General features: G+C 34.9%; 2 protein-coding genes across 8 annotated transcripts in view; one reads left to right on the forward strand and one right to left on the reverse strand.

The window, feature by feature from the left end:
* The window catches only part of LOC117335713, an 87296-nt gene extending 78202 nt beyond the window's left edge, over positions 1-9094 (forward strand). For both annotated transcript variants that reach the window (XM_033895887.1, XM_033895888.1), the window contains one exon: positions 5723-9094. In XM_033895887.1, the coding sequence (XP_033751778.1) occupies positions 5723-6310 (588 nt within the window). In that variant the 3' untranslated portion in view covers positions 6311-9094. The remainder of the gene's footprint in view (positions 1-5722) is intronic.
* Positions 9095-9848: 754 nt separating this feature from the next.
* Positions 9849-27355, reverse strand: part of LOC117335710 (homeodomain-interacting protein kinase 2-like) — a 48353-nt gene continuing 30846 nt past the window's right edge. For 3 of the 6 annotated variants that reach the window (XM_033895881.1, XM_033895882.1, XM_033895880.1), the window contains exons 9-16: positions 27231-27319; positions 26497-26559; positions 22978-23190; positions 22515-22618; positions 22002-22250; positions 21239-21336; positions 20286-20955; positions 9849-19943 (exon numbers count right to left, since the gene is read on the reverse strand). In XM_033895881.1, coding sequence (XP_033751772.1) covers positions 19595-19943; positions 20286-20955; positions 21239-21336; positions 22002-22250; positions 22515-22618; positions 22978-23190; positions 26497-26559; positions 27231-27319 — 1835 coding nt within the window. In that variant the 3' untranslated portion in view covers positions 9849-19594. The remainder of the gene's footprint in view (positions 19944-20285; positions 20956-21238; positions 21337-22001; positions 22251-22514; positions 22619-22977; positions 23191-26496; positions 26560-27230; positions 27320-27355) is intronic. The other 3 variants (XM_033895884.1, XM_033895886.1, XM_033895883.1) reach the window with 1 other exon arrangement.

A 27355-nucleotide genomic window follows, 5' to 3' on the forward strand; every position in this document is an offset into this window, starting at 1 on the left:
TACAGAGTCAGTGTTAACCTAGTATAGTATTACAGGGTCAGTGTTAACCTAGTCTAGTATTACAGGGTCAGTGTTAACCTAGTATAGTATTACAGGGTCAGTGTTAACCCAAGCTAGTATTACAGAGTCAGTGTTAACCTAAGCTAGTATTACAGAGTCAGTGTTAACCTAAGTGTTATTAACCTAGTATAGTATTACAGGGTCAGTGTTTAACCTAGTCTAGTATACAGGGTCAGTGTTAACCTAGTATAGTATTATCCAGGGTCAGTGTTAACCCAGCTAGTATTACAGAGTCAGTGTTAACCTAAGCTAGTATTACAGGGTCAGTGTTAACCTAGTCTAAGTATACAGGGTCAGTGTTAACCTAACCTAGTATTACAGGGTCAGTGTTAACCTAATCCTAGTATTACAGGAGTCAGTGTTAACCTAGTCTAGTATTACAGAGTCAGTGTTACTGTAGCTAGTATTACAGAGTCAGTGTTAACCTAAGCTAGTATTACATGAGTCAGTGTTAACCTAAAGCTAGTATTACAGGAATCAGTGTTAACCTAGCTAGTATTACAGGGTCAGTGTTAACCTAAGTCTAGTATTACAGGGTCAGTGTTAACCTAGTCTAGTATTACATGGTCAGTGTTAACCTAAGAGTATTAAGGTCACTGTTAACCTAAGCTAGTACAGAGTCAGTGTTAACCTAAGCTAGTATTACAGGGTCAGTGTTAACCTAGTCTAGTATTACAGGGTCAGTGTTAACCTAATCTAGTATTACAGAGTCAGTGTTAACCTAGTCTAGTATTACAGAGTCAGTGTAAACCTAGTCTAGTATTACAGGGTCAGTGCTATCCTAAGGTATTATTACAGAGTCAGTGTTAATGTAAGCTAGTATTACAAGGTCAGTGTTAACCTAGTCTAGTATTACAGGGTCAGTGTTAACCTAATCTAGTATTACAGAGTCAGTGTTAACCTAGTCTAGTATTACAGAGTCAGTGTTAACCTTGTCTAGTATTACAGGGTCAGTGTTAACCTAAGCTAGTATTACAGGGTCAGTGTTAACCTAAGCTAGTATTACATGGTCAGTGTTAACCTAAGGTAGTATTACAGGGTCAGTGTTAACTTATGCTAGTATTACAGAGTCAGTGTTAACTTAAGCTAGTATTACAGGGTCAGTGTTAATGTAAGCTAGTATTACAGGGTCAGTGTAAACCTAGTCTAGTATTACAGGGTCAGTGTTAACCTAAACTAGTATTACATGGTCAGTGTTAACTTAAACTAGTATTACAGGGTCAGTGTTAACCTAAACTAGTATTACAGGGTCAGTGTTAACCTAAGCTAGTATTACAGGGTCAGTGTTAACCTAGTCTAGTATTACAGAGTCAGTGTTAACCTAAGCTAGTATTACAGGGTCAGTGTTAACCTAAGCTAGTATTACAGGGCCAGTGTTAACCTAAGCTAGTATCACAGGGTCAGTGTTAACCTAAGCTAGTATTACAGGGTCAGTGTTAACCTAAGGTAGTATTACAGAGTCAGTGTTAACCTAAACTAGTATTACAGGGTCAGTGTTAACCTAAGCTAGTATTACAGGGTCAGTGTTAACCTAGTCTAGTATTACAGGGTCAGTGTTAACCTAAGCTAGTATTACAGAGTCAGTGTTAACCTAAGCTAGTATTACATGGTCAGTGTTAACCTAAGCTAGTATTACAGGGTCAGTGTTAACTTAAGCTAGTATTACAGAGTCAGTGTTAACCTAAGCTAGTATTACAGGGTCAGTGTTAACCTAAGCTAAAATTACAGGGTCAGTGTTAACCTAAGCTAGTATTACAGGGTCAGTGTTAACCTAGTTTAGTATTACAGGGTCAGTGTTAACCTAAGCTAGTATTACAGGGTCAGTGTTAACCTAAGCTAGTATTACAGGGTCAGTGTTAACCTAGTCTAGTATTACAGGGTCAGTGTTAACCTAAGCTAGTATTACAGAGTCAGTGTTAACCTAGTATAGTATTACAGGGTCAGTGTTAACCTAAGCTAGTATTACAGGGTCAGTGTTAACCTAAGTTAGTATTACAGAGTCAGTGTTAACCTAAGCTAGTATTACAGAGTCAGTGTTAACCTAGTATAGTATTACAGGGTCAGTGTTAACCTAAGCTAGTATTACAGGGTAAGTGTTAACCTAACCTAGTATTACAGAGTCAGTGTTAACCTAAGCTAGTATTACAGGGTCAGTGTTAACCTAAGCTAGTATTACAGGGTCAGTGTTAACCTAGTCTAGTATTACAGGGTCAGTGTTAACCTAAGCTAGTATTATAGAGTCAGTGTTAACCTAAACTAGTATTACAGAGTCAGTGTTAACCTAGTCTAGTATTACAGAGTCAGTGTTAACCTAAGCTAGTATTACAGGGTCAGTGTTAACCTAAGCTAGTATTACAGAGTCAGTGTTAACCTAAGCTAGTATAACAGGGTCAGTGTTAACCTAAGCTAGTATTACAGAGTCAGTGTTAACCTAGTCTAGTATTACAGAGTCAGTGTTAACCTAAGCTAGTATTACAGAGTCAGTGTTAACCTAAGGTAGTATTACAGGGTCAGTGTTAACCTAAGCTAGTATTACAGGGTCAGTGTAAACCTAGTCTAGTATTACAGGGTCAGTGTTAACCTAGTATAGTATTACAGAGTCAGTGTTAACCTAGTCTAGTATTACAGGGTCAGTGTTAACCTAAGGTAGTATTACAGGGTCAGTGTTAACCTAAGGTAGTATTACAGAGTCAGTGTTAACCTAGTCTAGTATTACAGGGTCAGTGTTAACCTAAACTAGTATTACAGGGTCAGTGTTAATGTAAGCTAGTATTACAGGGTCAGTGTTAACCCAAGCTAGTATTACAGAGTCAGTGTTAATGTAAGCTAGTATTACAGGGTCAGTGTTAACCTAAGCTAGTATTACAGAGTCAGTGTTAACCTAAGGTAGTATTACAGAGTCAGTGTTAACCTAGTCTAGTATTACAGGGTCAGTGTTAACCTAAGCTAGTATTACAAGGTCAGTGTTAACCTAAGTTAGTATTACAGAGTCAGTGTTAACCTAAGCTAGTATTACAGGGTCAGTGTTAACTTTGTCTAGTATTACAGAGTCAGTGTTAACCTAAGCTAGTATTACAGGGTCAGTGTTAACCTAGTCTAGTATTACAGAGTCAGTGTTAACCTAAGCTAGTATTACAGAGTCAGTGTTAACCTAATCTAGTATTACAGGGTCAGTGTTAACCTAAGCTAGTATTACAGAGTCAGTGTTAACCTAAGCTAGTATTACAGGGTCAGTGTTAACCTAGTCTAGTATTACAGGGTCAGTGTTAACCTAAGGTAGTATTACAGGGTCAGTGTTAACCTAAGTTAGTATTACAGAGTCAGTGTTAACCTAAGCTAGTATTACAGGGTCAGTGTTAACCTAAGCTAGTATTACAGGGTCAGTGTTAACCTAAGCTAGTATTACAGGGTCAGTGTTAACCTAAGCTAGTATTACAGGGTCAGTGTTAACCTAAGCTAGTATTACAGGGTCAGTGTTAACCTAAGCTAGTATTACAGAGTCAGTGTTAACCTAAGTTAGTATTACAGAGTCAGTGTTAACCTAAGCTAGTATTACAGGGTCAGTGTTAACCTAATCTAGTATTACAGGGTCAGTATTAACCTAAGCTAGTATTACAGAGTCAGTGTTAACCTAAGCTAGTATTACAGGGTCAGTGTTAACCTAGTATAGTATTACAGGGTCAGTGTTAACCTAAGCTAGTATTACAGGGCCAGTGTTAACCTAAGCTAAAATTACAGGGTCATTGTTAACCTAAGCTAGTATTACAGAGTCAGTGTTAACCTAAGCTAGTATTACAGGGTCAGTGTTAACTAGTTATGAAATGTTCATTATATAAAGTTTACATGGTCCAATGAAACTATAATATAGATCTAGACTATAGATCTTTTAATTTACTTTCCAAATTAAGCTAAAGGGCTTGGATAAAAGGTACATAGACAAATTGCTTCAGAAATGTCTGGGAACATGAAAAAGTCTCATGGGGAGAATGGTTTGCCATATACAGTGGGTTTTTCTGTCAAAAGCATGAAATGTTTGGCATGCTTTCTTTGATCATTTTTCTTTCCTTTCCATTCTTACCCGATCTGGTTCCGTGACATGAATGTTTGCTAGTCCTATGTAGTATCAGGAAACAGAAATGCTAGTGATGATTAGGAAACATTTTGCTTTAATTAAGTTAAGAGAATTGTGTCTTTGACAGTGATAAAATGTGTTACTCAGTAAGTTGTTGTTGGCATGTTAATTGTCCCGTTGCTCGACAGTAAGACAGGCTAGCTGGTAGAGAGTTGGCTATGTGTGCATGCTTGGTCATTCGTCAGACAATATATAATTATGTAATGTGTTTTATAAAATCAATTATACATTTTTTTTGTTTTTTTCTTAATACAATGTATTAAAAACATTTTTTTTTCCTTATTGTATAATATTTCTATATTTAGTTTGTCTGAATGTTACTTTATTTATCCACAAATTATAAACCCCTATCCAAAAATAACCCCATATCCACAAATAAGCCCCGTCTTCATTTTTGTGGAGTCATCAATTTTGCAAAATAGTAACGGTTCACAAATGAACCCTCCCCAAACTTTTACATTAGGGGAGGGGGTTATTTGAGGATATATATGGTACTGAACTTTTACACTAGGGGGGAGGCTTATTTGAGGATATATATGGTACTAAACTTTTAGACTGAGGGAGGGGCTTATACCAAACTTTTACACTAGGGGAGGGGGCTTATTTGAGGATATATATGGTACTGAACTTTTACACTAGGGGAGGGGGCTCATTTGAGGATAAATCTGGTACCTAACTTTTACACTAGGGGGGAGGCTTATTTGAGGATGAATGTTACTAAACTTTTAAACTAGGGGAGGAGGCTTTTGAGGATAAATATGGTACTAAACTTTTTCACTTGGGGAGGGGCTTATTTGAGGATAAATATGGTTTCAAATTTTTACACTAGGGGAGAGTGCTTACTTGAGGATAAATATAGTATATGGTTAAAATGCATGATTGTAAATATTTTATATACAGCAAAAATGATAGATCAAAAATATCAAAATACAAACAAAAAGCAGAGTATTTATAAGGCTCATTCACGACATTGACCTCAGGATATTTTCAGTATATTTTGTAACGTACCTGTACCTAAATCACATACCTGTAAATATATGATATACCTACTTACACCATTACAATAAATTGCTTACCTGTTGAAAATTATTATCAGAATACATGCTGTGAATAATTGATCTAATACCTGCTTGTAGATTATTATTTACTTGCTGGCCTGAAGATATTAAGTTACTTATCCACAAATGAGATGTAGATACGAGCCTGGTTATATTACAGTTATAGCGTACCCTGGTATGACAAAATAGCCGAGTAAGATCAAACTCATGATTCATAAAGACTGAGGATTAATTTGAAGTTCTGTTCAAAATTTTACATTGTTAAGATAACTTGTATATAATGTGAATATCATTTGCAAGATAATTTGTTTATGATGTGAATATTATACTTGTAAGATAACTTTTATATATAATGTCATATTAGTTGTCATTGATTACGTATGGTAATGGTTTGGTTGGTTTATTTTGTTTAACGTCCTATTAACAGCTAAGGTCATAACATGTAAATAATGTGAATTTGTTGCTGTTTCAGGACCTCATAGAAATGCTTAATAGACAACAGCATATGATGCTTCAACAACGAGAACAACGACATCGATTCCTGGAAGAACAGAAAATCAAACAACATGCTCAGCAGGTGGTAAATCGAGCTCTTCTCCACGACAGCTTTGATGAACGTAAACTAGATAATAAGGACACAAAAGAAATGAAACAATTACTTAACGATGCATTCCCATTGGCTGGAAATACACACAAACATTTATTATCATCCAATGGGATTGCAGATGAGGAGAGAAAGTCTGCTGGGGGAGACGTTACCCCTACTAATTATGCGTATCAGTCGCAGATGGACGATGTATCTAGTAAGGACAAGTCTGATTCAAACACACCCACATCAGCACTCAACCAATTAATGACTGAGGGGCGGGTCTCTCATCAATCATCACGGAAAAACAGTTCTCAGGCCGACAATGGAGATTTCTTTGATACAGGTAGAAAAGACTTCCCTGAGGATGATGCTGAAAAGGCACAGGTCAACGAGGAAAAGGTTCAACAGGAAAGTGAAGGGAAATATATGCAAGCCATACGTGATGAGCTCCAACGTTTGAATACCTCATAGGAAAGCTAGCCAATGTTGAAATGTGATAAGTGGAAAATTCAAAAAGATGGCTGTTAATGTCATACCAATTTGTCTTGTCCCATTTCTATTTTCTGTCTCCAAATTACATCCCAAGTACTAATCTGGTGTTCTAATCATTTGTTTTGTATAACTGTAAAACCAGTATAGTCTATTGCCACAGATTTTTTTTTATTATTGTGAATAGCCAAATAACTGTTTCTGTTTATTTTATAAAAGAAAGGAAAAACTCTGACAAGTGTGAAAAGTGTTGATGAGAGTCATGACGTATCCTAATGAACTTAATGAGAAAGCTATATATACATAGCTTTTCAATGATTGAAGAGTTGGTTATGATGGCAATGGAAGAAACTGTCACACCTTAGAAATACCTTGCTCAACGAATGGACATGATTGTGAATGTATGAACAGTTTGGTGTATCCATAATCCACCTTATTAAACAGTGCACATTGAGAATAATGCCAATGTGTGATCCTACTCCCGGACAGAATGTGGAATATTGTGCTCCACCTCCCAGACAGAATGTGGAATGGTGTAATCCACGTTCCCACACAAAACGGAATGGTGTAATCCACCCTCCCACACAAAGCGGAATGGTGTAATCCACCTTCACACACAAAACGGAATGGTGTAATCCACCCTCCCACACAATGTGGAATGGTGTAATCCATCTTCCCACACAAAGCGGAATGGTGTAATCCACCTTCCCACACAATGTAGAATGGTGTAATCCACCGTCCCACAGTTCAAATGAATTCCACATTCACCAGTGTCACCTGATAGAGTGGTGTAGGTATCAAGGGTGACTTATTAGGGGTCTCTGATCCATGTTTTTCTGTGATATTTGTGTGTAATTTATCTCCGTGTGTAGATGTGTATGTGTGTGTGTTAATTAACTGTGCAGGAAACATGCATATTTAAATATTCGAAACTGTCTCATAAACTGTTAGAAAGATATGACCTTGTATGTTAAAATAGTAAAATCATTTAACCGACATATTGTTACAAACATTGCACGTAAAAATCTCTATATTAATATACATGTATTAGGTTTACTTGAAAGAACATCTTAACTTATTGTATCTGTTGACTGATCATGTTATTTTCCTTCACTTTTGTTTTACTTGTAAATTGTGGAGATTCTATAACATCAGGTGTTTTTTTTTACCTGTATTCATTTACTTAATTTGCAGTATTTGTAGTTTTTATCAATTTGTCTACGAGGCTTATTTTAATGTATCCATCAGTTTCTGTATTAGTGCTATTAAAATTCCATGGTAACAAGTTGATTCCAACCAGAAGTGTGCAGATACAAGCTTCTAAATGTTATGGACATTCATGAATGGCATGTCTTCAAAACTCTTACCGTGGTCAACTATTCTGCAATCAAATGAGATTTTCTCCTGTTGAATATTCATTAGATAGATGTTTTGTACTGTAGAATTTTATAACTTGTATATAATCAGAATATTTTTTTATTAATTGATTAACTCCAAAATGGCGTGTTTACCATAAAATAACATTAGATAAAGTGATTTGCATACACCATACCCAAATTACAGTCTCGTATTGTTGATCACAGTTGATGTCAATCTATAAATTGTCTTATGCAACAGTACAACTTGTGTAAGTATCGTCCTCTGAGAGTTATCTCCCCTTCAATATCTAAATTAGTGTGATTCACATTTCAAATGTATTCCAATTATGAAAACTGAGGAAGTGATGGTGATATTGTTTCTTATAGTCAAGAGAACTCTTTTGCAATTAGAGTTATACAAGTAGTGTTTACATTTAAATGTGTTGAATAGGGGCTAGATGTTAATTGATTTCTATTTACTCATGTATAAAGCAGCTGTATGATCTGTTTATAAACTCTGTTAGTTCAGCTTACTAAACTTTTGTCAGCAGTTTTACTGGTATAGCAAGATCATCATATTATTATGTTTCAGTAAATAGTTTGATAGAATTAAGATTGTATGGTAAAGGGTGAAGGTATCATACTCCTGTAAGATTGATGTATACATTAAGTGTATATATATACCACTACAAAGAAAATTCAATTTTATACATTGTAAAACTCTTTCTCATACTGCTTAAACATTTATTGAAATTTCACTAATTGAATACTGCATTAATTAGTATTGCTTTAAAGCAAAATTCCTATCCTTTAGATATTCTCCAATGATACTCCAGCTTTTAAAATGGTTCTTGATATAGGATCAAGGTATCAAAGAAAAAAATTGTCACATCAATGAATTTGTAAATTTTTTGTTCACATCATTGACTAAATAAACAGAACAGCTCAGAACTGCCCAACTTCATTACAGGTGTAACAATGGGCTGTACAGATTCATGTCCATGTCTCTGGTCTCAATACAATATATAGTTACACTGTAATGTCCCTACAAAGAAAGCATTGACCTTGATAAAATTCCTCACAAACTTCCTAGAGCTGGATCTGCTTGCTAAGTGTACAAGATTTAAGGGACCAAAATCGGATCTTCACATAGTACACAGTACAATAGTCCAGTTATTTTTACTGGTTTATAAAGTTTGGTTTAAAGAGAAGGAAGAGTGATGGTAGTCAGTTTGCAGGTGAAGCTTTAAACCAAGTCATAATCTTATAGTATGTAATGTACTTATCAATGGTAGCTGAAGCTACTGGTACGAATAACATCATGAATTCTGTCTCATCGTCAGTTATATCCAGATTTTGCACACTGTTCCTTCTGCATAGATTTTACAATAAAAAGCTTCTCAAAGATCACCCTCGTTTTAGTTGTCATTATCAAACTTATTACATTAGGGTTAAAGGGACACAACTCTTGTCCAGAATTACAGATGGCAGATCACAGTACTATTGCAGTATCCTCTTCTGTCAATACACCCAATATATAATCTTTGTTGTTACAACAGATGAGGCTAGTAGTTAATCCAAAAGGTCATCCTGACGTGACCCCTTATGCGATGTCGTTAGATGTTCATGTAACAGTGTTAGAATGACTGTCTAGATTTTGATTAGATTGAATGTCTTGTTAAATTTTGGCAAAAATAATTAATCATCAAACATAGAGGTCAGCTGGCTCTTCAGACATTGATCTCTGCCCACAGGTAATCAAATTACTACTTACAGAATCTTAGAAGTGAATTTTGTATGTGCATAATCTGTCAATCAGTTTCAAGTCATTTCCTCAACTAAGCATATAGCTATATACATGCTGTACCGAAATGCTTAGCTTCAGATGCATGTGATGAATGGGCGAGATCGATTACATCGAAAAATTGACAAATTCGACCCGAAAGTGAAATATTCAGATAAGAATACCAAGGTCATTCTGACCTGACCCATATGTGATGTCGTTATTTGTTCATGTAACGTAGGCATTCATATAAATTGTGCTCATGGGCATGGCATACTGGTTTCTTTTCTGCCTGACGGACAGACTTCTCAGACAGACAAGGCAGTGACTGAATGCTCCCCAAGTTTTTTCAGGGAGTATAAAAAACAGAACCCTTTTGTTAAATGGTGAATTCAATTTTTAATAGTGCTATTGATCCCACGGTGAATGTTATCTGATAGATCAACCATCTGATGTTAAACAACTCCTGCTGGAAACTACCATCACAAGTTAGCAACAAATAATGGCGTATAGCGACCCATACCAAAGTGATTCTATTGTGACACCAATCTGTCTGTAGTACTGGAAATATTGCACACCAGTGTTATAATACAACGATGGATTATGGTTAAACACAAAAAAACGACAAAATCATTAAAGTCAAAAAACAGGCAATGGATGTGCAATAATATGGGTAATAATGATAATACTTTGCATTAGTTAGGAGTGTCTATTGATAAAGGGGGCCGTGGACCGAAACCAGTAATTCATCCAACCCATCCATACAAAACAAGACCATATTACTAATTAACATTAGAATAACAATAGAACTATCTTTCAGAGTCCAGAATAAAAACCATCCCAATTATTGGAGAAATATTCATGAATGATAAATAGTATAACATACCTAATTGAATTATATATGAAAGTTAACTTATTTTCATCCTTGTTTATAAGATTTAAGAATGCTACACCCATATGAAATTCCAGCCTAAACCTCGGTGAAACACTGGATTACATAGGACTCTCTGACCAATACACACTCCTAACAAATGCAGGCATCAATGTCAACAAAGAAATGGAATATAATTTAAAAATTGCAGTGGTTAAAATGAAGGATACTAACAAAAATATGAGAAAAATTACAATCACTAAATAGTGTAATGGGCAGTCGCCATTATACCGCCATTATAGTAAGGCAGGCTTTCTAAACCTGATAACCACTGGGCCATTATTCGTCACCTGTATCTTTTTCTATGTGAATTAAAACACTTCTTTCGAAGCAAATTCTTTCTGTTTTCTTTTGAGTAGAAGTATTAAAATATCATTTTGTAATGGAAAAATAAGTTAGCTTGTAATTGTTTTGTTGAAATCGGGAACCAATTTAAAATATCAAGGTATCCAATTGTCTTCTTATAATCAACCCCAAAGTTCAAGCACCTGTTCAGAGACAGGCTTTTACCCATTGCAATAGCCTGCTGAAAATGTCCTGGGAACAGAAACATGACTTACACATTTATACAAAATCTAAACCCTTCATCCAGGTGGGACCTATACAAAATTAAAGTAAAACTTTGGTTTCATGCCAAACTTAGTCATCAGCCTGATCAGTGACAACAGACACTGCACCACAGCATAAGGTCCTTTGGACCAGGCGAGTAAAAAATGCATTCTGAATATTAACTTATATGGAAAGCAATTAATCTGATATCAAATTTAAATCAAATTTACAAGAAATTCAAAAGTCAATGAAATAATTGCTAATGAATTGATGAACTACATAAAATAAGTAAAATTGCAAGACAACCATAATATCGAACGAGGCTGAAAAAGGTGTGTGTATTCTCTGATGAAAACCATAATCCTTCCCTAAGCTATTCTGTGAAGCAGTTTCTAGTCCCTTTACTCGCTTCTGTTTTCTTAAAACCTTAAATGAAATCTACTACATAAATGAAAATAAATAGCAAAAAAAAGGATATGTATGGATGAGCGACTACGGCGAGATATAGCACACTGGATAACTGTATAACCACGACAACTGTCTACCACTGACTAGACAAAATGAGTAGTATCATAATGAAGGATTACAAAATACTAAGTATAATCTGTTCATAATTAAAATCAAATTAAAATAATTAAAAAAAATGGCAACACTCTGGATAGTTATTTTTCAGTAGATATTCGATCTTCAAATTATGACATTAAATTAACTGTTAATGGTAGATGAACATCTCGAAGTGATTTTCAGTCATGAAATATTCCAATTATAAAATCAGAGAAATTGTATTCTTGAAACATCACAAAAACTACTTGAAACTTTAAACCAATAGATGTGCATCAATGTTTGTTCAACTTAAAGTTCAGAATACTTTATATTAGGAATGTTTTTTCAAGTTTCATTTTTTTGTCCATCCAAGTCTATCATTTCCTACTAAAAGGGATTTTTATAGTTTACAGAAGTCACAAATACCAGACTTGTGCTTTTCTCTCTTGCTTTATAACATCCAATTCAATCCAAGAGTGTGCCAAGAAAAAGTAATAAGGAAAAAACATACTAAAAAGGAAATGTCTAAGAATTAAATTGATAATAACAAACCCTTACAATTGATTAACATAAAACCGATTATAATTGAGATCAAACTCGGGGGTAACAATTCACATACACTATAGCTCTCCATGTGAGGATACTAAGTTGGAAAACACACACACACGCACACACACCTTATCGTGGTGTTAAAAATGTTACAATAAAAAACCCGATATGATATGGCAAAATATATATATATATATATATAACTATGATAACGAGGATAAAAATCTCGACAAGAATAGTGTACAACTGAACATATCTGGATGTGACAATTATCATGGAAAGCTAGTAACCTGTTTTTTTCATTTCACAATAAAATGAATGTTCATCTATCGACAGATTAAATAGTGTGGTTGATAATGAAATGGGTTATTGAACAGATGGGTCCATGCCATAACGAAAATTTTGACAAATAATACAGTATTATAAAGAATGCCATCAGACTGAACATTATACCCGCATATATACAAATATTTTAACAAGAATTGTGATAATGTACCTGCCCCCCTCCCAGTGTCGAGTAGACTTACTGAACAGAGTACAGTAGAACAGTCAGTAATGCCCTCTTAATGTGGACAAATATCAGTTACCTGAGCAAGCAAGTATTCAATCAATTTACCAGAAAACCACAATTGACAGTGAAAATGAACAGAAGCTAAAACCTTACTATGACCAAAGTTGCAGTTTGTTGAAATTATTGATTAATACATAAAGATTACAAATAATTAACTTTTGTGAAAACCATCTTCATGGCAGACAATCTGATTACGTTAACATGCCTTCTCAAAGACATCACAGTAAATATCAGACAGGAGCTGGCCAGAATTTCTAACAGCGAACATTTAGTAAATATGGCAAGAAGTATATACAAAAAATTCCTCTATTATAAGTTAGACCAGTATAACGATTAAGAACCGAGTAAAAGTACTTCCTTACAGCAGGACTTGAGACAGGTATGCAGAGAGGTATGTTTTTATTTGATGATCTACTATCTATATCATTCAAAGCTCTTTTTCTCCGCAAGAAATATGCTATTAATGCTATGGTATGGGAACTTTCTGTAGAACGTGTATACCTTCCACAAATGAAATGTGTCTGACAAATGATGATATAAATATAGTATTATTAATAATAAACAAGGCAAGCTAATATTATTACATTATAAAACTTTGGATATCTTCAATATTGATATGACATACCTCCCGTTTATATGGGCTAATACAGTAACACAGTAATACACAAAACTGGGCTCACGACTTACAAGACAGATCATTAATTTGATTCAAAATAGCGTTATCAATGTCTGGTTATCTAACCTACCCTGAGTAGTGATAAAGCATTGTTAGGTGCATGCTCAAGTGTTTTGTCCATTCCCATGATACAGATGAAGATATTGGCTTTAAATTCAAATGTCTCCACAATTTTCCTTTTTCCACTTGCATCATAAAATCATTTGTATACCATACAGAAATTCTTCTGTAAGACATATTCTTTTGCCCCCATTTCAAAACAGAAAATATTTTCAAATCATTAACAACTTTCATATGCTAACACCATCTAAATTAACATATAATATACCCGGTATGCTAAATAATGTTTTAAAAGGTTTCTTCATGAATAGCATGGAAATTTCAAAACTGGATAATTCAGTTATGGTGGTCAATTCACAATACAAACTGATCACTAAAAATGTTTACCAAAACCAATATATATGCGACCCTAGTATGTGAATGTTGGATGGTGGTATCAAGCACTGTTCTGTTATTACAGTATCAATATAACATGTTAATTCCAATGACAAGCTTGTGAGGGGAAAAAAGGAATCTCCAGATTTCAAAACTGGGACAAAAATTTCATCAAGTTTTAAAATACAACTTTAAATATTCTTTTTTGCATAAATATGACAATTTACAGTGTAAGAAGAAAATGCTATGATATCCGAATACATGACAATTCAAACATCAATGAATACAGTAACAACACATGATTATCTCAAAGAATTGAGTTCTAATCGCACGAGGCAACATTACAAATTTGAACAAACTCATTAAATGGAATGGCGCTGAGACTCATTTTCAAACTATGCATAATTGAAGGAAACTATTCTACAAACACTTTAACACTAAGTTCAGACAAAACTCAACAAAACCTTATTACAAACTGGACTACCGAAGTACACATTTCCAAAACCTTGTCTGTTGAGTTGTAAGTATCACTGGATTACTGTTTGTTCAAATTGTAATAAAATATTCTATAATAAATCTTAATTAATAATACCCAAAACCAATTCTAAAACCTATCTAATCAAAACAAAAACTATTGCTGTGCTATGCTACCAAACACTGAGTTTTGATAATTCTGTGCTCTACCACTTCTGTAACATGCATCCTCTATTATCAAAATATATATTTCATTCTTAATTGATAAGATTTTCTTCTATAAATGAAACTACGAACAAACTTTAAAATCAAATCTAACTTTCTTAAACAACAAAAAAAAAGTTTGTGATAAATAATATTTCTATCAGAAATCACTGAAGAAAACAACACACACACCAGATTTATATGAATCAAAAAACTAAACCAAAAACTTGCTACAGCTATACAAGTATGGTGCACCAACAAATGTGTAACTTCTGTACTACAATGTTATAAGTAATGCTGAAACACAACAATAATTATTGATAATAGTTAATATAATCAAATGAACACACACAGGTAGAATTAAATCAGCTGTTCAGTTTTATTTTTTAAAGATTTTACAGGGATTGGTGACCAAGATGAACTGCTTTGGGACCTACTTGGGCTATGCTGTTGACTAATGGCAACATTTTATGTATAGCATTGATACATGTTGCCAGAAAACTAACTTTATCACATTATCTGTGCTAACTATAGCCATTATGAGAGTCCATGTACAAATACAGACAAATTAGCCAAAACATTCAGGATTACGAGTTTGTTATGTCAAACTTGTTTAATTAGGGATAGTTCTAAACAAAATGGATCTATGTCAAAATGCCATCTAAGATAAATATGATAACATAAATATGACGGCAGCTAACGTTGGACATAGTATGTGGTTATGTGAGGGAAGAGGACTTCTTATTACAATGTAAGAGGTAACATAATAAGCATTATGACAGCTGACTTTAGACATTATGTGGTTAAATAAATCAGTACCAGGGTAGTAGACTCATTATGAGGAATGAACTTGAAATTGCACCAAAATAACACCCACACTTCAGGGTATGTACTTGCTATGAGGCATGAATGAACTTAAATATATACAACTAAAAATTTCTGCATATTATTGCTTTTGTGACCCAGTCATCCATTCATTACTTTTCTAATTGATGTGCGCCCTTTTATGAGAATATATCTTTACATAATGTTAATAGGATATAATTTCAGAAATTTGTAACAAACACTAGCAATGCTAGCAGTAATATATTATGTCTGAACACATTGTCAAGTGATGGGAATACTGATGTCCACAGTGTTAAGATAAATGGCAGTGGAGGCCAGTAATGGGTGCAGGAATGGTGCTGAACTACACTTTATATTGGAACGACAATGATATTATGAGAGAGGGAGGGATGGGGGAGGAAGCAACTGCAGCACTTCGTAATCACAATCCACTGTTAGGGCGGCACATTCAGCCCTACAATTTATTCAAACTAATTATTTATAATTAATTACAACTGTAATATCCAATCAAGTTTCATGAAAAGAAAGCGAAATATTTTTTTTAGCTCTGTATCAATCATATAATTTTACTGATGTTATCTTACTACTTTGGAAAATCTTCTCATGAAATACTTTGAAAAATTCATAAAAAAATAAGACTGAACAACAAGGAAATAGGTTATGAAAGACTATCCACATCCCAAATACTGGCAAGTGTTAAAACATGACCTGGCCTACAGTTAACACACACTTATACAACATACATATTATACAATGTTAGGTGAGGTTGACATTCTAATGATATTACCATCATGCTAGGTCAACAATCGAAAATCTACACAAACTTTGGCATAATGTTTCCCTTTGTACAAACATTGAGTATCACAATGGTTTATGTGCATAAACACAAACACGGGTGTCTGGTCAAAAACATGTAACATTTCCCGAAGGCCTCTACTTTTACATCTATGTATGTAAAATACATTATTCGTCAAGGGGGAAAACCATATCTACATATCACTGTATAATACAAATTGTCCACTGCATCTCCACAGCGGTATTCCTTCACTCAGTACAGCAATTTTTTCTAGGCAAATTTTCAGAGAAAAAAAAGAAAGAAAAGAAAATAAAACCCAAAAAAGAATTACTCTTGTGAATATCATGCAGTTCATTCTTCATTCCCTCTTACTTGACAACTTCTCCCAAGTTAAAAAATATAGCTCATTTTACTGTACATGGACTTTTGCAAAGCCCTATTGAACTTCATATAATATTAGATATAATAATAATGATAATAATGGCACCATATATGGCTCAGACACAAAGCTACACAGGATGTTAGAGGGGGTCTATACTACGAGGACATTCAGATAAATAATGTACTAATTAGCGGTATTGCTATGGTATCTAATGGGCAGGTACTTAAATATGGGAGAGAAAGACTTACACTATGTGCACCAAGTACAATTAAAACTAAATACAACAATCATAAAATACTAATTTACATAATATCGATATTTATATATTGTCTTTACAATTCATTACTTGATAGAAAAATAGTGCACTTGATTGATATATAATATATATATATATGATAATAATATAATATATTTACTACAATTGTATTGGCATATTGTATGATTTTACTTTCAGACAAACACAAGGTAAACACATTTCATTGACACAAATATTTGTGGTGTGTTTCTTCAATTATGAATTACTTCTCTCCGTCGAGTTCATCACAGGCACTACGAGATAAAATTTACACTGTACAAATTCAAGCATATTAAAACAACACCATGTTACCACAGATTAGAAACAGCTGCACAAAATTAAACATCACTATTATACAATGGTGTAAATACTGTTGATAAAGAGATGGCATTAAAAAAAAAAAAAGAGTGACTCAATGCAAAATCAAAAGTAGACCAGTTTTACCTAGCGAGTCCTCATAAAACGTCCTTCCTAGGTAAATAGAAATGTATCACCAGTGAGTAAATGCTGTAGAACTTGTTACTGAAATCCAGCTAAACCCAATTCAAAAATTTTAATTGAAAGAAGTCTTTCAATAACTTTCACACTAGATTCAGTATCACAAATTCACTCGAAAAATGCCAGGGAAGCAATTTAAGGATGTTCACAACAGAATGTGAAGCATTATAATTAATCTGTAGATATGCATACAATTTCATCTAAACCTTAGGCAGTAAGGCTATCAACAAATTCATTCCTTTTGACTTGTTTTATAAAATTTCATGGTTTAGTTCATACCTGCTAGTAAGTATCACATTTTGTCAATTGGGTTCAATCACTTCTCATACATATCAGGTAATATATAAGGAAATTCATAATCCACTGACAAATATGTGAACCAAACCGAAGCAATTGACATTCAGTGTTGATTGAAGTCTGGATTCAATCCAGATGCAAGTAGTCATTCTCCGAGTCTGCTGTCATCTTTAAAATGCTTGAAGGCAATGAAGTAGAGTTTCACTATTTATAGCTAGTTAAAATTGAATACAGTATTTGCTAAAAATTGCATTATGTAAAATAATCAACTTAAAACAGGCATTATCCAGACAATTTGCTAAAAAAAATTACAAAATATATATTGGGATTATCATTAATTATTAAAATGAATTAAAAAAAAATCATGTATATATATTATGGCCCCATCTGGGAATCTATTAATACAGATATATATGTTCCAAAAAAAAACTAGTGACTATATTGTTTGGAGCTACTTCCTTTACATGCCTTATCATTTGCTAAATATGACCAGCAGACAGACTACATCGTACGAAATTGAAGCTTCTCACTGTACATCTATCAAACGTCTAAAATTGATTTCCTATGAAGTCACTCCTCAAATTTAATAATGAATATACAGCGAATACATGTGAAGGTAAAAATGACGATAAATTAATGATTCTAATGCCATGTAAACCACATAAATGCTTGTCTAGTATTAAGATATTATCTCTATAGAAAGTTTGATAACCCTATACCACTGTACAGTTAAATGATGGATAAAATATCAAATGTGTGGGCAACACAGACGGGAACGATGATCTCTTGGAAGCAGATAGAAACACAGTACTGTTTAACGAACATGCACATTTCACATGACAATAAAGTCTTTGATATAAAAGCCTAAGATTGAAAATACAAAGTTCCAAGATTACCTTATAAATTTGTAAGCATGATGACAATTAAACTTTCCTCTTATATATCAAAGTTTTAAAAAAACACATGAAGCTTATCAACACCTTTAAAGCAATTTGAAAACCTCTGGTATTGAAAATTCCAGTGTTTTATCATTTCTTTTTCAAAAAGATCAATTAATGGAACTTTTTCTAGCAAAAATCCTTCATTTTGACAAAAAAGTGAAATTGTTTTTGCTCTCATCTATTATTTGTCTTGCTTTAAAGATTTTGAAACGCTTCATTTAAAAGATCACAACCAAGCTTTGCCTCACTGCACCATTTTTGAAATGACCATGTGGCCTTGGAGGTGCTTGTGTCGCCACCTGTGTATGATGGAACAGTTTGGGTGTTGGTGCTGCCACCTACAACATCTGTCTGAGTTGTGGCACCATCTATGATGATACACTTGTCTGGTGCTGGCGTCGCCACCAACAAATACCCAACAGTCGATTGCTGGCGTCGCAACCAACAATCATCCAACAGTCGATTGCTGGCGTCGCCACCAACAAACATCCAACCATCCATTCTTGGCATTGCCACCAACTAGCATCGAACAATCAGTTGCTGGTGACAACATCAACAATGATTCACCAGACTAGTACTGCCACCTATGATGATCCACCAGCTTGATTATTGGCACCACCACCAACACAGATCCATGGACTGGTGCTTGTGTTGCCAACTTTGATGATGTTGCACCAGGTTCTCGGTAATATCTCCTGTGCACGCAAGTTGTGCTGTATGTTCAATTTAGCCTGTCATAGCCCACACACTTCTGTTGCCATAGTTACACTCAGTCTGTGTTGTTACAATGTCCGATTATAGCACCATTGATATAGTACTAGAATATAATAGTATACAGATCACTCTCAATTAAATCTAAATGATACAAGTTAAATTTCTTTAAAAAAACCAAACTTTCGTAAGTCCCTAATATAATTTCTGTAATGAAACTTAAAAACTTTATAAAATTGCGATAAGAACAAAAAGATAAAAATCAATCGTCTCTTTTTTTCCCCACCTGATTAAAAGGTTCGATGCAGTCAATTTTGCAACGATTTCGATGCATATTCAATACATGATTTAAACTTTAGAAAATCAAGGGTGGACTGTATACAAGGAATTTGATAGTCGTTCAGCTGCCATACACAAAGATTAGAAATCATGCGAAATACTGATATGATCTGCCCTTGTTGGGACTGAGAGGGTAGGTCGCATACAAGCCAGTAGTGGCAGTTCCCACTCCATATTGTGAGGTGAGCTGAGGCTGGTACGGCCCCGCCGGCAGGGTGGACGACTGCAGAACTGGGTGTACATGTGCTGGTAATGGCTGGGTGGTGTATTGGACGTGACGTGGGCTCTGGTGAGCCGGAGGCGGAGCCACACTGGGAGAGAAAGGCGCATATTGACTGATGCCAGCCGGGATAGCAGCAACTTGTGGCTGTTGGTGAGCGGGCAGAAGGTAGTGGTGGATTGGACTTCCCTGTAGGGTAGGGGGTCGGCGGTAGTCTCTGTAACAAACATACATACCATAACCAGGCAATTTTTCTCTATCGTAATTCTCATTTCATTAAATCTTTACCCAAAAAATTTGACATGTGACTGAACACAGTGATGTCATACAACATATCAGTTACCATTGTAATCCTTATCTCTGCACCTCAGCCCTAATACATTGTCAAAGTTTCTCCTGATAATGGCTTGAAAGCTGATGGTGGTGAAGATGTTTTCTTTATAATTGATTTTTTTTTTAAATTCTGCCATTCAAACTTCATATACATGTATAACACATAAGTTCTGTGCCATGCTTAGACATAGTATTCTATAAATCACTGACAAACTGATGTACAAACCTGTTAAATTCCATTTGTGTACCGGCACTTAGAAAAACAGGCTGTGTGAGTGAAACACTCCCTTGTACAGGCGAAAGCTGGCTTGTGCCAGCAGCATGTCGACTACCAAAGTTAATATTGCCTGACCAGTGCTTGCCTCCTAAAACTGAACCAGTCTGAGACACGATACTCTGGGTGGCGCCCATCTTCTGTGAGCTATGTCCTGGCCGCACTGTTGGCGACACATAAGCAAGTTTGCCTTGAAGTGCAGCACTATTAATCTCCACCTCCAACGGGGGAAGCCTAACTTCCAGCTTGGGACTACGCATGCCACGGTTTTTCTCATGGCTTCTCCCGACTGATGAAGGAACACAGTGTTCTTGCTTTGGAATGTTAGCCATGTAAGGCGAAACCTTTGCCTGTTCCCGTGTTTTCCTCGGCTTGGTGTCAAAGCTGCTTGACATCATGGGGGGCACCTGCGCCGTAGTAGTGGTACTAGGTAGATTTAAACTGTTGCTGTACAGGTAGTGGGATGGGTCAGTGGCCAGAGTGGAACGCTCCACCTCCTCATGCTTGATAGGTGTGAGGATAATCTGCTTCTTGTTGTAGGAGTTGATATTCTCCTCCAACTCATTGTCCTGTGCATCAGCCACTATCACGCTGCTGTTGTTCTTCCTTCCTCTCAGGGAGTCTAAAACACAAACAGCAGATCAATAAATTGATATTTCATCATCCTCCTAAATGGTGTAGGTACCAAAAGACAAAAGCATCAAACAAACGTCTATATTCACAGAGCTTTTTCTGAGCGCTTTTGGGGACCGTTAATTGAAATATTTAAGCAAAATTCCCAAAATTTGCAATTTATTCCTGCAAATACTTTCCCAATTCAACAATTTTCTTCCAAAAATGAGACAAAAAGGCCCCATCCCAAACCACTGAGAAAAAAGCCCTGGTGAAATGTTACTTCCACTCACCGAAAGAGTCTACCGCAGAACTTGCCAAAGAGGAGGTAAATGCTTGTGTATTCCGTGTAGTAGGCTGCACAAAATGTACGCCTGGGTTATTTTTACCCCTGTAATGGAGCAAATGTATGAAGTTTGAATACAGTCAGTTACACAATACACACACAAGAAACCCATTACCATTATTAATTATCAAATATACATTAAAACAGGTGGAATTTATTACATTACATTCTATGCAAAACAAACTGCTACTACAAATTTATGATACAATTTTCATGCAAATTCTTTTTTTCTAATCACAAGGAACCTATTTTTGAACCAACTCATAGCAACTAGTGATACTGTTATTATTTGTAAAAAGCTGCATTGAAATCCTTCAAGAGCATTGAATGAAAAATTGTGAGTGGCCAAAAGCTGAACCCTACATACATATTCACTTCACAGATGACCTAATATTTATTTTCAAATCTACTCCAAATGTAAGCAACTCTTAATAGTTTGCATATTATAATGAAACGATTGATTATGGCAAATTCAGATCCATACAAAGTAAACAACTAAATGTAATCATTACATTGGAAAAAAAACTTGCATATTGGATACAGGATACCTCCAATAGGAACTTAATTTATCAATTCTCAAGATAGACGCGATTCTCCTGATCAGAATTTTAAGGAAGAACACTTTTGTCAAAATATGATGAAAGAAATTTGAGTTATCTTCCTTTGCATACAGTATCAATACATGGAGACTTCTAGTAAAACGGACATACCTGCGACTGTGATGTTTGTGGTCGGCATCATCATCGCTGTCCGAGCTGATGGTGATGATACTGACAGCTGGGCTTGGAGTGTCCGCTATCACAATTGGCTGACGTTGCTCCCTCCCCTGGGACATGGACCAGTTACACAGGGCCTGTGCTGCATCTTGCTGGAGCAATGAGTCTGGCGGCGTGTTCTCCTTCACACGCTTTTTGACTGGAGACAGGTGAGTGGACGTAGGCTCTTTCATAGACGTCCTTCTACAAAGGATCAATGCAAATGAGTTAGCCAAGAGAGAAAAACTCTCTTATAACAGAGAAGTGTACAGAATTAAGTTTTATCAACACTTGCTTTAAGTGACATCCAAACTTCAGTGACCTAGATATCGTGTTTATAGACGAAGTGTAGAATAACATACTTCTGGTATATAGACCGTACATATTTCAAAGTGTATCGGTCAAGGGTCTATAGGACATGTACTTCTTGTTCGTAACAATGTAAATATTGCTGCGAGAGTAACCTACCCCTGTTTTGTCTGACGTTTACTCGACTGGGAAGAGGATTGCTGCCCACTCAGACTATAGGTAGTGGGGACCATTCCTATGTTCCACTGTTGTGATGTTGACCCCTACAAAACAAAATACAGAATATTGCCTCAACAATAACATCATCAACTTAACACACAAACATATCTCAACAACACACTGATTCTGACAAGGTTGTATCTCAACAACACTCGTTGATTCTGACAAATCATATCTCAACAACATTCTTTGATTCTGACAAATCATATCTCAACAACACACTGATTCTGACAAGGTTGTATCAACAACACTCTTTGATTCTGACAAATCATATCTCAACAACACTCGTTGATTCTATCATGATCATAGTCCACTTTCAGTTCATTTATTGAGAGAAACACATAAATTTTGCAAAAAAAAAAACCCAACTAAGTTTAAACAGTAAAATCTTTTGTTTCCATACCAATGGGGCTAACGAGGATTGGTCGAAGCTGTCGAGTACAATGGACTGGCGCCAGCTGTCTGGGAGAGCTTGTGATGCCAAAGTTTCTGTGAGTAAGGGCTGCTGGACCGACCGCTGTGTGGGAAGGCCAGGGATCTGCTGCCATGACCCAACAAGCACCTGCTGTGCAGCCGCTGCTGCTGCCGCATGTGGCCATGCACCTCCTGGGGCATTCTGTCAAAATGTAAACTTTGTTGTAAATCAAGGTGGTGGTTCATGTAAGTGAAGATAGCCATCTGAATGAAGTACAGAAACTAAAATAGTTGTTTATAAGGAAAAATGAAATAACTGTCTTCAAAAAAAAATCTAATATTCTTGGAAGAAAGTGGTGATTGTTATTTCTAATAATTCATAGGTATGAATGTTTTATGGATGATTTGTACTCAAGGCTATATATTTGATCTTCAAATTACTACAGGAACAATGTAAGGCAGTGACATGTGAAACTTTCAGCTATACATTTCAGATAGAATACAGAAATTATCAACAGAAAAATAAATGTTTTAGGTGAAAATGTTTATGAATTTAAGAAACATCAATGCGTATAAATATCAGTCTATAGACAGTGACATTTCTGGATTGTATTAGAGTGAACAGGCTCAGGCCTAGATCCCCTGGTCTTTTTTCAGTAAAATTTATTTTTGCCAAATACAATAAAGGTTTATCAAAAGAGAAAAGTACAACATGTCTTTTTTGTTACCCGACATCTCATGTTGTTTTTCATACTCATTTCTCTTCACTTTAACCCAAAACAGAACGTTAAGGTTATCAGAGTGACAATACAGCATGAAAGTAAATATTATGTTGATGGACTAAAGACATCATGCCACAGCTAACCTCACCTGTCCTTCAGATCAAGGGAGGTAAAATTAATTTGATATTTTGACCAGGTGAGCTAAAAAGGTTCACTTTTTAACAATCAACATTACTACAGCATTTCTTGTCCAGTAATATGAATGGAAAGGCAAGCAAATACACATCAAAATACAAAGCAAATTATTCAAAAGAATTAGCAGACAAGTATAGTGAAACACGACTTTACTGACCACTGACCACATCCTGTAACATCTAACAACAAAACAGTAACATACTTCATTGTCTCTTAACCAAGTAACAGCTAAATATCTAAACTGTACATTTCTTAACCAAGTAACAGCTAAATATCTAAACTGTCCATTTCTTAAATAAGTAACAGCTAAATATCTAAACTGTCCATTTCTTAACCAAGTAACAGCCAAATATCTAAACTGTGCATTTCTTAACCAAGTAACAGCTAAATATCTAAACTGTACATTTCTTAACCAAGTAACAGCTAAATAGTCTTTTAAGTAATCATAAAACCATTTTCACTCTCGCTCAAATTTTGGATTCTTTGTTCTCAGATATAACTCATTTATGTTTCATGTCCCTTTTTACAGGTACTTCAGCTGATATGGCAGGCCACAAATCCCTTGTTTATTGTTTAATAGGTTTCTTTAAATCCGGTGAACGAAATCATTAAATGCTACTTTGACTTCAGGGTTTTGATTTGAAGCATGAAATGGCTGTTTAAATGAAGACCACAATTAATAGACAACATGTATTTTCCAATTATATCCTAAGGCAAATAAAGTTTCCATCCCAATGAATTGCACAAGGAGAATGAACATTTTCACTACCATCCTTATGAATTGCACAAGGACAATGAACATTTTCACTACCATCTTAATGAATTGCACAAGGAGAAAGAACATTTTCACTACCATCCCAATGAATTGCACAAGGAGAATGAACATTTTCACTACCAAGTACAGCTTTTAACTTCAGAGAAATTATCAGTCTTACAAACATCAACAGGGCAGAACATTGAGAGGATTGCACTGATATCTCTTAAAAATAAAAAATAAATAAATAAATAAATTTATTTATTTTAAACTAGGTGAGCTCATAGAATAAATATACATGGAAATATCAGTACTTTAAAATAAATTTTAAAATCTATCATCAAAATTCCACAATACAACAGCATGTCTTTGCATACAAAAAAAAGACTGATCAAGGCACTCGTGAAAACATGCAAATGTGAGATACAAGTTACTGGAGATCTAAATCTACACAAACAGGAATTATCTCATGGACATTAATATACACAGGTTCTATGGGATTAGCACTACAGCAAAATCTGCCGTTAGTTCACACTTGAGTTAATATAACAACATACATGACACACAAAAACACAAGTCACTATCTACAGCACACGTAACACATGAAGATAAGGTTGGCGTCTTGTATTTGAATTCTGTTACTACTTTTCAAAACTAACAAGGACTTGGGTCTGCTGTTTACGCCTGGTACAAAACTTACTACCCTGGTAGTACTAATCAATATCCCTCAAATTATACCTTAAAGAGATCTTTATTGGGGCTAACTGATAAGAGGCCCAACAATCCTGTATCAGTTTTTGTGGTTGATTAAATAGTGATGGAAATCATATCTGACTGATCTCGGTGACCGTCAAAGTGGGGAGAAGTAAATAACATACAGCAAGCAAGCTATACATCATGCCAAACATCATTGCTCTGAGAACCTGAATAATCCTATTTCTGTCTGTCATCTGTGATGATGACAGATCCTGCCTTTAAGATAATCAAGTGTTTTCACTTTCAAATGGATTATATCCCTTTTGCAATTGTCGCTGCTTATTTCCAGAAATGATCAGGATCAAATCGTAAAACACATTTTACAAAGGGAACTTTAACTTTACCTAATGTAATTTTTTCAGAATAATGTTTTATAGCATATTCTGTTGGGATATACAGATGGAACCAATAAGGAATTCCCACATTATACAACACCTATGTTATAGAGAGTTATCTCGGTGAAATAGTGGTGGAACAGAAGTAAAGGGATATATAATGGGGTGGAGTATCAGGGTTATAAAATCATTTAAAACTTTGTTACTTCTTCATGGACAAACTTTATAAAATCCTTCAAACTGTCAGGGTTTTAACACTGTATATGTCTGCATTTAAATGATTCTTAAAGAGACACTTGTATAGAGGACACAAATTCGTGTTATGTTTTTATTTTGTTTTTTAATCTTTCTTCTCTTTTTTTTGTAAATCAACAGGCTTCATTGGTATTTCTATGAGCTTGGGCTTGCAAATATGGCTTATACATGATGTTAAGTATTAATTGTTTATTCAGTTGTTGTTTTTTTTTAACAATATTCAAACATGTTTACATAGCAGAGATCAGAATCTTCTTTTTCTAGTTTTTGATTTTTCATTTTTGAAGAAGAAACATCCACTAAAATTGGTAGAATAACAAGCTAACAGGCTTGATATGTGTGCGGATGACTGCTAGTAAAGTAGAAGTGTTACAGTTAAGATAGTACTGCATCACAGAGGTGTTAAAACAAGTTTCCAAAGAGTAATATATATAGACACAAACAGTTCAAAATCCATAATGATATAAAAATCAATAGTGTATGTTACGTACTGTCATTAAAACTGGTCTACCACCCTCTAGCATTGTTACGGGCGTGATCTGTTGTGTGGTCGGCTAAAATACAACAAAACCTTCACGCATTGATCTCATGTGACAGAAGACTGGATGGGTGCTCGTTAGTATACACAGTGTGATATCACAACACCCCCAAACAGTCGAGTATCCTGTCATCTAACGATATCATCAACACAACCGAGACATTATACAACACATCCCTAATACTCGTAAATCGTACAGACAGGAGGATATGGACACAAAACTAATGATGAAATATGATGATAATGATGATTTAAGCTGAACATCCCATTTCAAAACAAATATATCTGAACACAACATATTTTTGAAACTTGAACAAAAGTCTTCTAAAACAAACATGCAAATATTTTTTTTAGGTAAATCATAGTCTGACTGACATCACTCTTAGTAAATATTTCTATAACTTGTAACACCTTCAGGTTGATAATAACAACTTAACAACATAAAGTGAAACATTTCAATTTCAAAAATATCAAAATTCTTAAACAAAATCAAGTAAATATATTTTCTAAATATGAAGCCTCAGCAAAATAGTCTAACCCAAATAACTCATTAATATTGGATAGTTACTGAATATAATGCCAAGGACATGTATTTTTTTTTGTATCTATTAAACTTCCTGTTCACATTTGATAAACTAGAACCCAGTTACCTCATTTCCATGGTAACAACATTTTGACAATATTTACCTGAGTTATTAACTGCGGCTGCAACTGTAACGTCGGGGCAGCTTGTGTTACCATGGGAACATGGTTATATCTGGTTGGCGAGCTTAGACCTATATATCAAATAAGCAATAATATACAGTGAATTA

The sequence above is a fragment of the Pecten maximus genome, chromosome 10 (genome assembly GCF_902652985.1).
Source record: "Pecten maximus chromosome 10, xPecMax1.1, whole genome shotgun sequence".
NCBI lineage: Eukaryota > Metazoa > Mollusca > Bivalvia > Pectinida > Pectinidae > Pecten > Pecten maximus.